Consider the following 15,825-nt stretch of genomic DNA (forward strand, 5'->3'; position numbering starts at 1 on the left):
TCTTACTCTATCACATGTCTCTCTGTAGACGTAATAATACTCGTAAGAATCCGTAGCGTAGCCGTTTTATGACATTCTAAATTGAATCTCAACATCATAGAGCAAAAATATTTAGCGTCCTGCTTTACTGTCTCACGATGTGGTCATTCATATAAAAAATACCAGTACGGGTATTATGACTTATTCCTCTTGTTAAAACAGTCTACTATTCGTACAGTATTGGTCGTGAGTATATTTTATATTCTCTACCAGTTAACGGGTTAAATTCGAATAAGTTTGTATCTATTCAGAAATTGGCTTTTTAATCAGTAAAAGTCTTCAACAGTTGTCAAGCAGAGATAAACATAAGGTTTACGATATTTTGTGAACTTGTAAACCAAAAACTTCGTCTTTATTGTCAAAGTTCGTGATGAAGACAACTTAAACCAACTTTCAACAGCTTTCATGACTACTAATACGTTGTCTGAGAGGTATAAAATGTGGAACTTTAAGGTAGATACATTTCTATGTGACCAAGTAGCAAAGCATAATCCCTGTTAACTTTATTCAGTGTACCAGCTTTCACCTTTGCGTCATAGCATTTTATGGGTCAAATTTTATCATTGCTCGCGCATGTAGTCACAAAGTAAAAAGTCCCGTGACCAACACAGTTTGTATGGAAAAATATTATTTTAAACAAAAGTTGTTCAAAATAGCCCACTGAGTCACCCCTTTTCATTTAGAATACCAATTTTGCAACAGCCTGTATAACGTTACATCCCTCAGTGCCATAATGCTATACCTACTTACTTTTGATCCTAAAGTAGACTTACATAATATATAGTATACTAGCTGTTCCCGCGAGCTCCGCTTCGCCTTAAAAAGTTTTCCCGTGGGAATTCCGGGATAAAAAGTAGCCTATGTTCTTTCTCAGGGTCTAGACCATATGTATACCAAATTTCATTCAAATCCGTTCAGTAGTTTTGGCGTGAAAGAGTAACAGACAGACAGACACAGTTACTTCCGCATTTATAATATTAGTTAGGATTATATACGGTAGGCGCTACCTGCTGGGGCAGATTTGACTGGTCAATTATTAATCTTTTCACATGATTACAAACAGTATTCTATCTTATGCTTATCATCAACAAGATCAAACAGAATCAAAATTCATAGAAAAAGTAAATTGTTTAAAACTACGAGTACATATATATAGTAACATAGAAACTTAAAGAGGAAAGTAGACTTAATTCGTATTTATAACTTCCCGTATTTATAACTATCTCAGAACAACCTGAATTATATAAAGCGTCTCTCAGGGAGGTATATATTATCAAAGCAATTATTTAGATCTCTTCTTTGCTCCGGAAAGACGTTACGAAACAGTTTTTATATACAACGCTCTTGCCTGAGCAATCTAAGTTACTTTAGTTTATATGTAGGTACTTTATTGTTGTTTGTGTACACAGCTATCGTTATATAAACACAAAGTATACATTCAGAAACCCTTTTATGATGCTCCACTACGTTTTATTCAGGAGTAAAAAACAAATCTATGTCTTTTTTGAGACACAATCTCATAAGTAAAGTAAACGAACATTGTTGGCCAAGTGCGTAACACTAACAAGATACTCAATTCGATTCTGAAGGCAGAAATTCTAATTTTAACGCTGTCAAACTAAAAAAATTGCTAGCATAAAATGACATTTACGGAAACAATCATAGAGTCGAATTTTAAACAAAGAAATTAAGGTTTTGACAGATCTAAATTTAGAATTTTTGCCTTCAGAATCGACATTACTGTATAAACAATTAAACAGCGTCACCGCAACCGTTAACTATAACTAGCCCCAACAAGAATAATACCAATTATGAGTTCTTTTTAACTCAGTTACCTATACAATATGTTGCGCCACGATAAAACGAACTGTTCCCCGCAGAAACGTGGAACCTGGAAGATTTTTTCGATGATGCGATGCGATACCATCGTGGGAAATAATATTGTTTAAAGGTTAAAATTATGTCCGCAATTGACTACGTTTATGATACTGGGAATAATCGTATCGAATAAAACTAATGACAAGTGCCAGACTGACCTATTACACGAGAATATTCAGAGGTGTTATTTTTGTAGTTTTGAAAGATTCGTACCAAGTACCACGAGGCACCAACTTAATGGCTAGACATTTTGTTACTCATAAATATATAATGCATATAAATTATAGGCAGTGATGTTTTGACTTTGACGTCTCGGCTAATTTGCAAAGTTCCAAAGTTTATTGACATCATAATTAATGGTTATAAACTTATTAATAACAAGCGGGTTTCCTTTGTTTCTTCCAGCAAATAATTAAAATGTATAAAGCCGATCTAATTAAAAATTATAGCTGTAAAACATAGTTAAGAGTATTATATTGTTATAGCCAAATTACTGTCGAATTTTTTATGTTAGCAATTCATTTCAATTACGAAAGCAGTTCAGTTTATGTTAATTTTTTAGGGCATGTGTAAATACCATATATGTATAGTTCACCTAATCTTGAGAAGCCTGTTAAACAGAGCCACTCACCTTCCTATGGTCTGAACCCAACAAAATTTATTGATCCTGGCAAACACCATCTTTTCTTATGGGCTCTACGCACGTTAGTCTGGTATTTGCTTTACAATAACTCTTTGGTGGCATTTTAGTGATTGACCAAACAATTTAAGATAAGGTAGGTACTTGACATTGGCATATGGTTATAAAATTGAACACTTGCGGTAACATTACCTACTATTACCCTAAAACAACCAAACTAAAATCGGTTCAGTCGTTTTGGAGCTACGCGAGCACACATAGATACACAGACACGTTATACTTATAAGATCCTTATTTTTCCGTCGGGGGTTAAAAATAATATTGTAATGCACAACGTAACAACGCAACAACACCCTTGACAGTAAAGTTACAAAACGTACAACTGTGCGCCGCATAATAATGATGATAATAAGGTGTATAAAAAGATTCAATCTCCCGCTAGAACCTACTTTATGTTAAGATTGTGAACAGCTCTTATTTATAAAAATAATTATCATCATTTAAATAAAATAGGTAGGTACTTACGTAGGATTTAAATTTACTAATTTATTTTGGTAGAGACCCAAGTTACGAACAACAATACCCTATGCGTAGGATTCGAGTCAACTTTATTGAGTTCATATAAGTATGCAATTGACTAATCAAACATGAAACACTATACACAAACACTGATAAGCCTTAAATGTTACACACATTTATTTTATGCCTCTGAAAATTATTTAAACGAAATATAGTTTCATCCAGACAAATCCTTATAAAGGATTTAGCGTTTTGCAGGCTCAAGATATATTATTTTGCGCTGGTTTTTGGCTACCGAATACACTGCGATTTGAAAAGTTTTTGGCTCTACGCGCTGCGACAAAATTGGTGAATGTACCTACCGAACCTAACCTACTGCATTGTTCGTGCGTACCTATATGAAAAAACACAATAAAAATATATATTATTATGTAATATTAATATTACCCGAGTCCGCGTTGTTCTACGCCACGCTGAGATGATTGAGTAAAATTAAAATCAAAAATTATTTATTAAGACAAAACTTCTATCGCATGACCGGCGGGCCCGAATTGTCGCCGAGCGGGTGTCCAGTGATGGTCGCCCGCGTCGAGGAAGACCCAGACGGAGATGGCGGGAAGACCTCGACAGGCTTTTGCCTCAATGGCCGAAAGAGGTTAATTTATAAGGAGGCCTTTGCCCAGCAGTGGGACACTACACAACCTACATAAAAAAAACATAAACTTAACAATTGATATCTTGGATAAGGTATCCATTACCGTTACACGTTACACGCACTCACGCCTTTTAATAATGTACTCCCTTGCGGGGTAGGCAGAGGTGCATTGCTGCACCCACTTTTCGCCAGAGTGTTATGTTAGTCCCAATGTAATAGGGGGCGGGCCTATTGCCATTTTACGGGCACACCCAAGACCCGAGAACAATTATCTGTGTTTAAACAAATATCTGCCCCAGCCGGGAATCGAACCCGGGACCATCGGCTCAGTAGTCAGGCACACTAACCACTACGCCATTCGGCCGTCATGCCAAAAACCCATAACTGAACTCATGTGTTACTCATGAATACATTTCTATATCAGTCAACAAAAGAGATATCTAGGTAACCCCAGCGCAAAACGAGAGTGGCTAACTTACGTAGCAACTATTACATATCGAAAGTTATAAATTTCATATGATATATCTGTATATCAGTATAACATAAACTAAATAAATATGTTAGCATCAGTGATGGATCACCAATATCTCCTTGAAGCATGAGTCATCTGTCGTTTTCTATTTCTTTTACGAATACGCCTTGGCGTTATTCATCATGAACGTTTTTCAAAGTATATCATCATAATATTCCATAAATGATACTCAACCCGTATCGTTGGATGCATAAAAGATGAAGATTAGCTGATATTGCCATCCGGGACCGTATGCAAATGCGTCATATTAGATTCAGTAAATATTAAAATTGGTATACTTCACTCGATACTTGATGAAGTTGTAAACCAACGATGATGTGTTATTTTTTAATTTTATTTTGTTACACTCACGGTGGTTTCAAATCAATTTAAAATTTAGCTCTACACAATATTTGCGAAACAAAGTATTAGTAAATAAATAACGCTAAAATGGAACTCGTAGCGAACAAAACCCACGCGCTACGAACATTACTACGCGCCACCGCCGTAGCACGCCGTAGCATTCCCGTAGTATTAAATTTTTGAACGTTTTTCTCTCTCACTTTTTATTCAGGTTTTATTGAAATGTATGAAATTATCTGAAATTGCATTTGTCGATGAGATATCGTTCATTGGATATTCCGAAATCATTGGACGGAAACGAATTACTGGATAATTATTAATTTGCTTTGATTCTATACAGTAGTGTTTATTTCCTTACACAATTCCTCATCACGAAATAGTTCATAAAATAATACAGGATAGGATTTATTAGTGACGTTATACCTACTTAACTAATCTGTTGGAGCACCTGTTTATTTTCACAACTATTTAGGTGTTTAGTTAAAGTTGCTCTGTATGTCGGGTGGGAACATCACTTATAAAATTTCACCCTGTGTGTATAATTGTAGAGAATTGAGTGTTTACACATCATGTAGCCTTGGTTTTTTTTCTTAATTACGTATAATTTCTCTAACAATTAATAGCAGTTTAGTATTTTATAGAAATAAAATAACCTTTTAAGGATATGCAATGCATATCGAGAAAGTTTTAAAGATTACAGTGAATATAGAAAACCTATTATAAATTAAGCAGTACTTAATAAAAATGGGTAATCAATAAATACAGATCAGACTGCAAAGCAGCAAACTCAAACCCAAATAATCATCTAATCGTTTTTGTCCTAGTTTCCCGACAGATGTTTGCTTACTAAATGAGTTGGCAAGCGCCAATAATCACACAACCCACATATTCAGAGTACGGGCACCCTCCGAAACTGGATATTTTGTCGTATAATCTATAACTGAATGTCGTCTTGGAAATCGATGTAGTATAATCGGTGAACATACATAAAAAAAACAAATATCCCGACGAATTGAGAACCTCCTCCTTTTTTTGAAGTCGGTTAAAAACACCCTTGCCTGCTAATGTACAACCACCGACACATTAGTAGTGGTAACCCCACTGCTCTGCCGTCTGTGAGCCTAGATCTGTCCCAAGAAAAAACGCGTACGAGCGTTTTTTTTCATGAAATTATGTAATAACCCCTATCAAAATCTAGAAATAATGCCTGATAAGTTTTCTGGGTACATCCCCTTAAGTTCACATATTCACTCAAGGACATTATAAAGTGATGAAGTGGTAAGAAACGTGTGATATTCAGCAAATGTTTTAAAGGTTTAATCGAACATACGTTTAAAACCCGCCATTAATGGCAGCGGTGTACCAAATTGCTTATGTTTAAAAATCGATCATGAAAAAAATACTATCAGATATACAGTAGTCAATATAGTGTTGTATATTGAAGTGACTACTAAGGTAGAGCCTTTGGATATTTTATTGTGAGAACAATCTGTGAGACAAACCTGGTTTATAAATTCCAAATAAGTGTCAAGTAAGCTACCACCTATTAGTTAATATTGATTAGAATGTAAGGAGATTTGAAAGATGTTTAAGATGCACATAGGTGTAAGGTAGCAGTGGAAAAGGATTCATACAACACAATTTCTATATAGCGGCTTCATTTTTAAATTAACTGATTTGCTATTTAATATGCTTCTCTGTAAGGCATATATTATTATGTCACGAAATTTCATGATAGGTATCTATGTATTGTATTTTTCCAACCGGCTTCCCCTACAAAGAAATTAAACCTATGCCACTGATAGGCAGTCATGTATAGTTGGTTTGGCTGCTGCTAGGAGTGGCGGCGCGACATCTATTCCTGCTGAAAATCGAATATAACTTCCGACAGATTGGTTCCGAAATAGAGTATTGATTCAGCTCTCACTCAGAGTGTCAACTTATAACGATGTGAAGAAAATAATTTGCATTGGTGCGTGTTTCGCAATATATGTAAGTATATCTACTATGCGATATATTGTACAGCCGAGATGCGGCCGTTACACGGGTACGTTATCGACGTAGATAAACTTGTTTAATGTGCGTTGCTTATTTGTGGCGAATCGCGATATAGAGACGTTTATCAACGAAAAAGACCCCGTGTAGCGGCAGCTGCTATGCTCGTATATCTGATAAAATCTGCTGCTTTTTAAAAGTGGCGATTCATATTGAATTCACACTTTATGTGAATCTTCGCATGAATATTAAATTTGTTCAAGCTGGATTGCATAGCAGTATCGAGCTGCTCGGTTTGTTACATGGTGAGTGCGAGTTAACCACACTGTTTAAGAAGCAGCGAGTATATTTTGTATGGCGTGGGAGAATAGAGAGCAGCAATAAGCTGCACTAGTTGCTCCGCGCCATACAATTTTGCGTTAGGTTTCACTGCTCGATTGGTAATGTGAAACCTACACTATGTCCTCGGACGTGCTGAATATTTCAATAGAAACATGATCACATCGAACGTAAATTCAATGGCTGTCGGCAGACATATTAAACTTTGACTTGATCCTATCGTGGATATTAATCCCGAAGTTTAAGATTTTGCAGATATTCTTAAACTTCGGTATTTATATTAAATAAGCTAAAATCGGTTTTTAGGTGAATATAAGGTAGTTAGATAGTTGCTTATATAGATGTACGACACACAACCTTAGGGCTTTTCTTCCATGGATACGGTTGATATCCACTAATCAATTATGTGGACATTAGTCCCAAATACATAGCATAGCACTAGAGGGAACGGATTTCTTTCACAGTTGCGTAGCAATCGAATCTCATTGTACGATCATTGTGTAAAGTGAGGCTATTCAATATTGGTTCAAGAACCTATGACCTGTTATAATAAATTATTCTCCATAAGTCATTCATTCACCCAAAGAGGTTGCCTTGGAAGAGATTACTCGCTTTTAGCGATAATGCAGGTATTGTAATCTATTGTAGGTACTATTTAAACTTTAAAATAATTGCAGTATACTAAAAATATACTCGTACAGTAGACGTTGACTAATGATAACTAATGTTATGACTTCTTTAAAAATTAAGCTTAAGTATAATAAAAATGTTCACCACTTTTCCACAACGCAATATAGGTACTATAATACATACAATGATTTGCTCAATTTTATGTTTTTAAATATTAGTTAATGAAAGAAAATCATTAACTCATTAACTGACGGCTTTCTGACTAAAACATTTACTAACAAAGTACATAATAATCTCCATGGCGTGATGCAGTTCTGGTAAATATGCTTTGCCCTATTAAACGAAACATGCAGACACTGGTCTGGCCACGTAATAATAAGCATATTGGTTCGATAAAAACTTTAACACACATGAAAACTAACAAACATTGGCACTGCACGCGAGCCTGTGACAAATGATTCTAATACAAACTTTACCTAAATTACGAATAGTTTTAGCAGTAATAATCTGTTACCGAAAACTTTTACTTTCATTAACAAGTTCAAAGTTTGGAACTTTAAGTAATTTAAATTACAGCTAAACATTTAGATTTGTTTCGGGTTACAAATAAAGTGTTAAGCCATTAAACCTTTTAGAGTTAACCGGCTCAGCATAAGCGTTATAATACGAATTCCCTTGGCCAACAATTGACAGAACATTGGCCGAGTGATACGTCACAGGCAAGTTGTGATTTTATGGAAAAACCGCACGCCACTGCTACTTCTATCTGGCCATTCGGGCGCCGCGCACTGCGGAACCACCAGCACGCATGCGTCGCCGGTAACATACGAATCTAAACCCAGTTCCCTTGTGGCTAAAGTGCATTATGCATGTCTCAATTGTTGTATGAGGTAGTCAGGAAACAATTGGTGTCTGTGGGAAGATCGCAGGTTGGCTTGAAAGGAATGCAAGCCCGTAGCGCCCATAAGTAATTTGTATATTCTTTTGTTATTGTTTTCAGGCCGTATGCTGCGTTTCTTTTACGAGTAATGTATCTATGTACCTACCCTTTTTTTGTTCTGAAAATATTCCGTATTCATTTCTTAATAAGAATGCGTATATTGGCAAAAACACACGAGATTCATCTCTGTCTTGTCTGTCAAAAAGATCTAAATTCGTGTATCACTTTTCTTTGCAAAACAACTGTAAAGTATTCATATACGGGGTGAAAATGTGGAGAAAACTTAGATAGTACGGGATTATCTTTCGTCTCGGAACAAACACTAGAACTGAACTTCTGCTTGTTAACGTAGGAATAGGGATTGATACGTCACTCAGAGAGGCTTCTTACTATCTAGATAACAGTGTTGTTAGTGATGTCAGTTGCGTGAAATTTTTGTTATTTAAATGTCTAGGCACTAAAGTTAAATTTGCTCTTTCGCCTTGAGATAGCAATTTTACAACACCCTTTAGATGATCAGATAAAGTTGTGCCCAAGCAGAGCCACGGCAAACAGCCTATCTTTGTTAGCCTACTCCTGTTCATGCTTTGTTTGTCATTGTTCAACGATTGTTTGAACAAGACAACTCCACTCGGCGTGGTATCAATTTACTCAACTCATCAATTGTAAAAGCTTTGCCATTGTGCTTAACAAGATAACAGTACGGGTATTTACTTTGTATTTAAAATATTCTATTTACATTCTTGGTTTTTAGAATTATGTAGAGTGCCTTAAATGATTTTGATATAACCTTGGGTTAGGTTATTTTCAGTGAAGACTACCATAGCTTCTTTCGTTACTGAGCTATATTATAGACAGATAGATACAACATCCTGTTAATAGAACATAATTATAAACCCGAAAGTTTTTTTAAAGTAGATATAATAATATAGATATTTGTTATTCTTTTACAAAATAACGGCTGGAGCAATTTTGGTGAAATTTTGTACGTAGGTAGCTGACACACTGGATTACATAAATAGGTACCTAGGTTTGGTTTTTATCACGGAATTCTTAAGCGAAAAACTTTATAAGGCGAAGTAGAGTTCGTTACAGCTAAGTAATACATAAGTATGAGCCTATGTACAATGTATTTATTTACATATTATTATCTATGTGACCATTTTCAATGTTGGTCATTATTCCGTATTTGCTGGTATTATTTTCTCCTTGATCTCAAATAGGCATTGTAAGTTTCTTTTCTGAATATATAATACCTAAGTAAATGTTTTTTACATTTTGACGCCATATAAATATAGTTGATTAATCTTATTGAATCATTTTGCGTGACGCACGCATGTGCTAACAGTATGAATTCGTTGTTTATTTTCTCTTACGAAAGTTGAACATTTTCTTTACTTCAGAGCTTAATTATGAGTAAAGAAAGTAAGAAATATGAAAAGTAGGTGATTGTTAATTAATGTTCAGTTTCTGTTTGATGCGTGATAATAGCAGCTTCTAATAAGTTTTGTAATTAAAATAGGAAAGCTTGAAACTAGAAGTAAATGTACTTACTAAAATAATCAAAAATCCGTGGGAAAAACGAAGCACAGTGTACCTATGTGGCTTTACACATGTATTATAAGTAGATATATGGAATATTATTTATTTGTACACAGCAGAATAGAAATAACAAAACTTATATATAAAAATACATACATAGGTACAAAAATAGCGGTGTTATCGCTCTAAACTATCATGTTATTTTGTATAATACTTTCATGTAGTACGCAAATAAAACAAAATACCACCCAACATCTATTCAGTGTTAGAGTACAAGGGGAAAAACATTGGCAGAAAATGATGTGCTATGGAATATTAAATAACCATGAAATGAGAGTCATTTCCTGAATACAAATGTATTTTTTACATTTCCGTACCGAAAAATCTTTTTTGTTTATCGTAAAAGCTTATTGGGAAAAAATATGTCGATCTTCCGAGTATTGTTTCGCTGATGAGAAGTTAAAATGAAAATGATTGATTGAATTTAAGACTTGATAGGCATTTGACATTTTCCTATAATAACGACATCGCAGAGTTGATATTAAAAATCACTTAAGTACCTAAGCGGGGAACTCGAGAAAATTGTAATAAAACCTCAACCGTTTACTTGAAAAGATAGCTCAAAATGACTCGGGGTAGGGTAGTTAGCCCTACCCTGCCCTACCCTCAGTACTTTTAGGGTAACCAAACTCAAAAGGAAATTTATTTATTTATTTAATTCTTTATTGCACAAATATATAATAAATGCACAAAAGGTGGGCTTAATGCTAAGAGCATTTTCTACCAGCCAACCTACAGGAGGTACAGGAAAACTGGTACAAAGATGTGCAAAAAAATAAATAAAAATGAAAGAACTAAAAACGTCACTTAATAGTTATCCAAATATATATGATAAAAATACATTATAATACTTATATAAATTTATATAAAGGATACATAACTATAATAGGTATAGAATAGAAATCCTTAAGAATACCTGATAATTAGACATTTTGTGATTGCATCCATTAGTAACTGACTACCATTTACCTAAACATCATCATACAAATACTATGATTCGTTTTGACGTCGCGATATAATTTGTTTACTAATAATAACACCTACACCTACATGTATAAAATACCTACTTATTTACCTAACGATATCGTGTACTTTGAGTGTTCCTTTGACAGATTAGCCGATAAAATAGAATGCTTTACGAAGTTAGGTAAGAAGCTTATAGCATTAAGTCGAAAATTCGCATTACCCACGGATGGTCTGACGAATAAAATATCTATCCATTGCATAATGAAGGAGCATCTCGATTATTTGTTAGAACCGCAGAAAGCGGAAAACCTTACAAGATACCTTTTCAATTATTCATAGTAGGCCCGAATATTACTACACTCACGGGCAATGAAAAGGTTCCACCGAGAAAAGCACCAAATTACTTCTAAATGGAAAATAGTAGCTTAATGTCGTCTTCTGCAAAATTAGGGTATATTTAACAGAGCACATATTAACAACTAAAAACGGTAATATTTTTTTCAATTAAAATGAAATCTTTCTAAAAATTGGGGTCGATTGGTGTCGGAATTTTCTGAGTTGAACTTTTTCATTGCCCGGGAGTGAAGTTTTTGGAGCAATAATAAGTATAATAGGATATCCAGTGCCTACCAACAGTATAAATATACACCACCAATCACGCCTTAATTTATGAAATATTTTTTGTCGCAAATGCCCAAAATACAGTAGAATTATGTGTAGTAATATTTTGTTTATTTCAACCCAAAACTGTGTTGTATCGTAATTAGAATTCGCTTCTCATTATTCCCATTCATTCATTCGAATATTATTCTCATTGGCGTAAATTAACATTTTGTGGTAGTTAGCAATTCAAAATGTATTTACAATTTATGTCATCTGAATTTACACAGATGTTTGTATTTATTCATGTATGAAACGCGTACCGTATTAAGTATTTTGTTATGATGCTATGCACTTAGAACATTATTATATAAGTGAGTTACTTGTAGAACCTTATCCCCTTATTCATAGAAAAGTTACAATACCGTTTAACTAATAAACTGTTTTGTCCCTCTCTGTCAAAGAACAAATTGTTCTTTGACTATTAATTGTCGGAGAGGGACAAAACAGTTTATTAGTTAAAACGTTCTGTAACTTCTCTATGAATAAGGGGGTTAATGTTTATATTCCGTTGCACCGAAGTTTTAATAACTCAATTGGGATTTAGGACCCTCGGGATGTAAATTATTTATTTTAGTGAAATACATGCTTGTATTGTTTTAATAAATACAATCACAGGATACTAAATAGAAGGTTGTTGACCCTATATCAGGAAACTTATATGAAACATGCGATTTTCAGCCAGTCGTGTCAGTTATTTCTTACGATGGTATTGCGTTATTATTTAGGTAAATTATATTACATTAGGAAGTCAGAGCAACACTTACTAGACTCATACTTCTATGAATAAATACTTTGGATAATTAACCGGTTGAATACCGTGAAATTAGATACTTACAACATAAAAAGTATTGCGTCTCGCGTGTCGACGACGGGAGGCAAAGGATAAACCACAAATAATTAATTTCATTAACATACAAACTAATATCATTATCATGTTGTTAAGTATAAGTTCTCGTAGATATAGATTTCCCTACATGAGGAGGAAATCAGGCCATCCCTCGTCAGTTGGATGCGGCGCACTGATCTAGTTATCGCTTATTAGCATCCGGATTGACACCCAGCTCTCTACGGTATTGTGGATTATCAACTAATCACCTAATCTATTGGGGAAGAGGGTCAAATTTAGTCAAACTATCAGCTGGAGGGAGGATATCTTAAAACTATATTATTACTAGCTGACCCCGCTTCTCTTCGTTTTCTCGAGAAGGTCCCTGTTAATTTACATTTAGCATTACACCATTAATATGGGTGGTTACAAGAACACACTCCTATGAAGGTTAGTTCGCTAGTTACATAGTATAATAAAACTCACACAAAATTACTTTTCTTTGTTAGTTAATTTATTTCAGAGTGTTTTAGACGAAATATGTGTAACGTTTTGCTAATATTCCGGGCAATTTCCCAGCCAGCGCAAATTGGGCAATTTGACATGACGTCCGCAGTTATTGTCGGCCGCGGTTGCTCGACCTCAGGGCTCATGTACTCATATTATATTTTTGTGGTAGGTTTATTATACATTTTGGAAAATTATCAAGATTTCGCTACTTTGAAGTGAGGTAGGTACTTTTAAATCCTTTCGTCTCTGAATGGGAACGGTTTTAATTAGAATGGCTTTCCAATCCTACCTAAGGTATATTTATAAATTAGTAGCTTCGCGTCGCCTCAAAAGGCTCAACTTCAACAAGTATAACTTCTACTGAAACTAAAAACAACAATACATTTTTAAACTTAAAATAAAATACCTACCTACTGCTATTCAGTAGCTTTACATACACGGCTCAGCAACCATGCGTCTTTTCTAAAATATATACTTATATTTATTTTTTACTTAAACCCCACTTTGCCCGCAGGTTATGTGTGGGCATGTGACGCGGGCAACGTGAGCGCGATGCGGCACGTGCGGGCCCCGCGGGCGGCGGGCGCGCTGGCCGCGCTCGCCCTCGCCCTGGTGGCGGCGGCCGAGAGTGATATCTCCACCACCACTACGCCTACCACCACCGTGTTTGGTAAGTTATTTACATAGAAATAAGGACTACAGTCGAGTGCGGGTCGTGTCGCACTCGCCCTCGCCCTCGCCCTGGGGTTGGGGTTGGGCGAGAACGACATCTCCACCGCATTTGGTAAGTTACTCATATAGCTATAAAACAATAAGAACTATAACCGAGTGTTGGTGGTGTCGCGCTCGCTGGCCACGATTGCCCTCGCCCTGGCTCTGGTGGCGGCCGAGACTGAAATCTCTACCACCACCGTGTTTGGTAAGTTATTCGCATGGTAATAAGAGCTTTAATCAAGTGCGGGTCGTGGGGGCGCGCTGGCCGCGGTTACCCTCGCCCTGGCGCGGGCAGAACGACATCGACATCTCCACCACCACTACATCCACCACCACCGTGTTTGGTGAGATATTTACCTAACATATTTTACCATTAGCATAATTTTCATCATCACGTCCCCACTGCTGGGGCACGGGTCTCCTTCCAATATAGGAAGGGCTTTGGACCTAGTCCACCAAGCTGGCCTAGTGCGGGTTGGTGGATCCCAACACAAGCAAGATTGTGCTGAGTGACTTGTCAGGTAAGTGGGCAACCAGACTGTCAGATGTTTTCAAGCTGCCCGAAGTCCTAGGTGAGTAAGTTGGTACCACGAAAATACATGAATCCGAAAGTCCGTAAACCGCAGACGAAACGTATCCCAGTGAACAGTAGTAAAAGTCAATGTTGCATGTAAGATGCAGAAAACTCCGGGCTCACGAGTCGGTCGAAGTCGCCAGTAATGCCTTGAAAGTTTCGCTGCAGTTCAGAATTATTCATGGCGCACTCTACAACTTGCGGAATACAACGGAGGTAACTTTAATTCTACTGAGATTATTAAAATTTGTACAAAGCTTTATAAGCTTTTGTTGGTACTAGCTTTACAACAAATTATGTTCCACCTTCACCCTATCTAGCTTAGTACTACCATGCCATAGAGATCATGTTGCCAAAACAAAAAGGTAAAAAACCTCCAACAATAGAATTCTCTATTTATAAACCTCTATCCATGGCGCATGAGTTGGCTTAACAGGTGTGTAGCGTAGGTTTCGCTTCATAAAGACAGGTTAAGGTCACAGTGCACACCACACCTTGGTAATATTTTAGGTGCAGTTTGTGGTAAGAAGACAAAAACAAAACTGTCGACACAAGGTGTGGTCGTTCGGGCTAGGTAAATCTAATGCTTCAGCTAGCTAGTTCGTTGCACGCTGTGGTTCGTGTGACTGCATACAAAACGTTTGATCGTTCATCCTTAATATCGATGCCCAGCATGTTTTAAGATGGATGTAGGTAATACCAATAGCAACTTAACTTTTGTCATACGTTTTTTCTCACATTAAGTGCCAATTTCTCCATTCTCAGTTAGAGCATAACCAGGGAGTAGTGGTTAACATTTGACACATTTGACATGAATTTTATATGGAGATGACGTTTAATTTATAAATCAATCCCTGTCGGTTAGATAACCGAAAATGGAGAAATTGGCACTAATCCTATTATTCACCATAATAAATTCTAAATTTTTAACTTCAAATTACAAAATTTTGCTTAAAGGAAACTTTTGTTATCAAGTACCTATGTAGAATTAGATTACATGCGTTTCGTCTGCTCCAATAAAAAATAAATAGCCATTCCTGTACTTATTACCAGCGCCATTCCTAAATGCCATTGAAACGTTCATGAAATTTTAATGAGCTTGTTTCCTAAGTAGGAGCTGACAGCCACCTAATTGCTTAATCACGAATTATAATATCCCTTGTCAAAGGAATAAAGGTTCATTATTACAGAAATGTATGGTATCCAGAAAATTACTCCTTTGTAAATTGTATTCTAATTAGATAGGTACTATAGTATCTAGCTAGAAAAGCTATAGTTTTTTTGTAATAATTATAACGCAAGTGCTTTTCGCTGTACATTTTGTTTTCTGTAAGGACGTTGACATCATCTGCCCTAAAGCTCTCTCGCTTCTCTCTATGAGAGATTTTATCTCAGGTTTGGACAAAACTATTTACTGTTAATACTACTGGCAAGCGCTGCCGAATAGGGCCTCTACACTCT

General features: G+C 35.9%; 1 protein-coding gene across 4 annotated transcripts in view; it reads left to right on the forward strand.

Annotated features, from left to right (window-relative positions):
* The window catches only part of LOC119691084, a 32,860-nt gene that overhangs the window by 4,444 nt on the left and 12,591 nt on the right, over positions 1-15,825 (forward strand). For 3 of the 4 annotated variants that reach the window (XR_005253831.2, XM_038107614.2, XM_048623163.1), the window contains exon 2: positions 13,591-13,746. Coding sequence is in view for 3 of the 4 variants with exons in the window: in XM_038107614.2 (XP_037963542.2) it covers positions 13,629-13,746 (118 nt within the window). In the remaining variant the exon portion in view is untranslated. Of the gene's footprint in view, positions 1-6,094; positions 6,137-13,590; positions 13,747-15,825 lie in introns of those variants that run through there. The other variant, XM_038107616.2, reaches the window with a different exon arrangement.

The sequence above is a fragment of the Plutella xylostella genome, chromosome 9, assembly GCF_932276165.1.
Source record: "Plutella xylostella chromosome 9, ilPluXylo3.1, whole genome shotgun sequence".
Taxonomy (NCBI): Eukaryota; Metazoa; Arthropoda; class Insecta; order Lepidoptera; family Plutellidae; genus Plutella; species Plutella xylostella.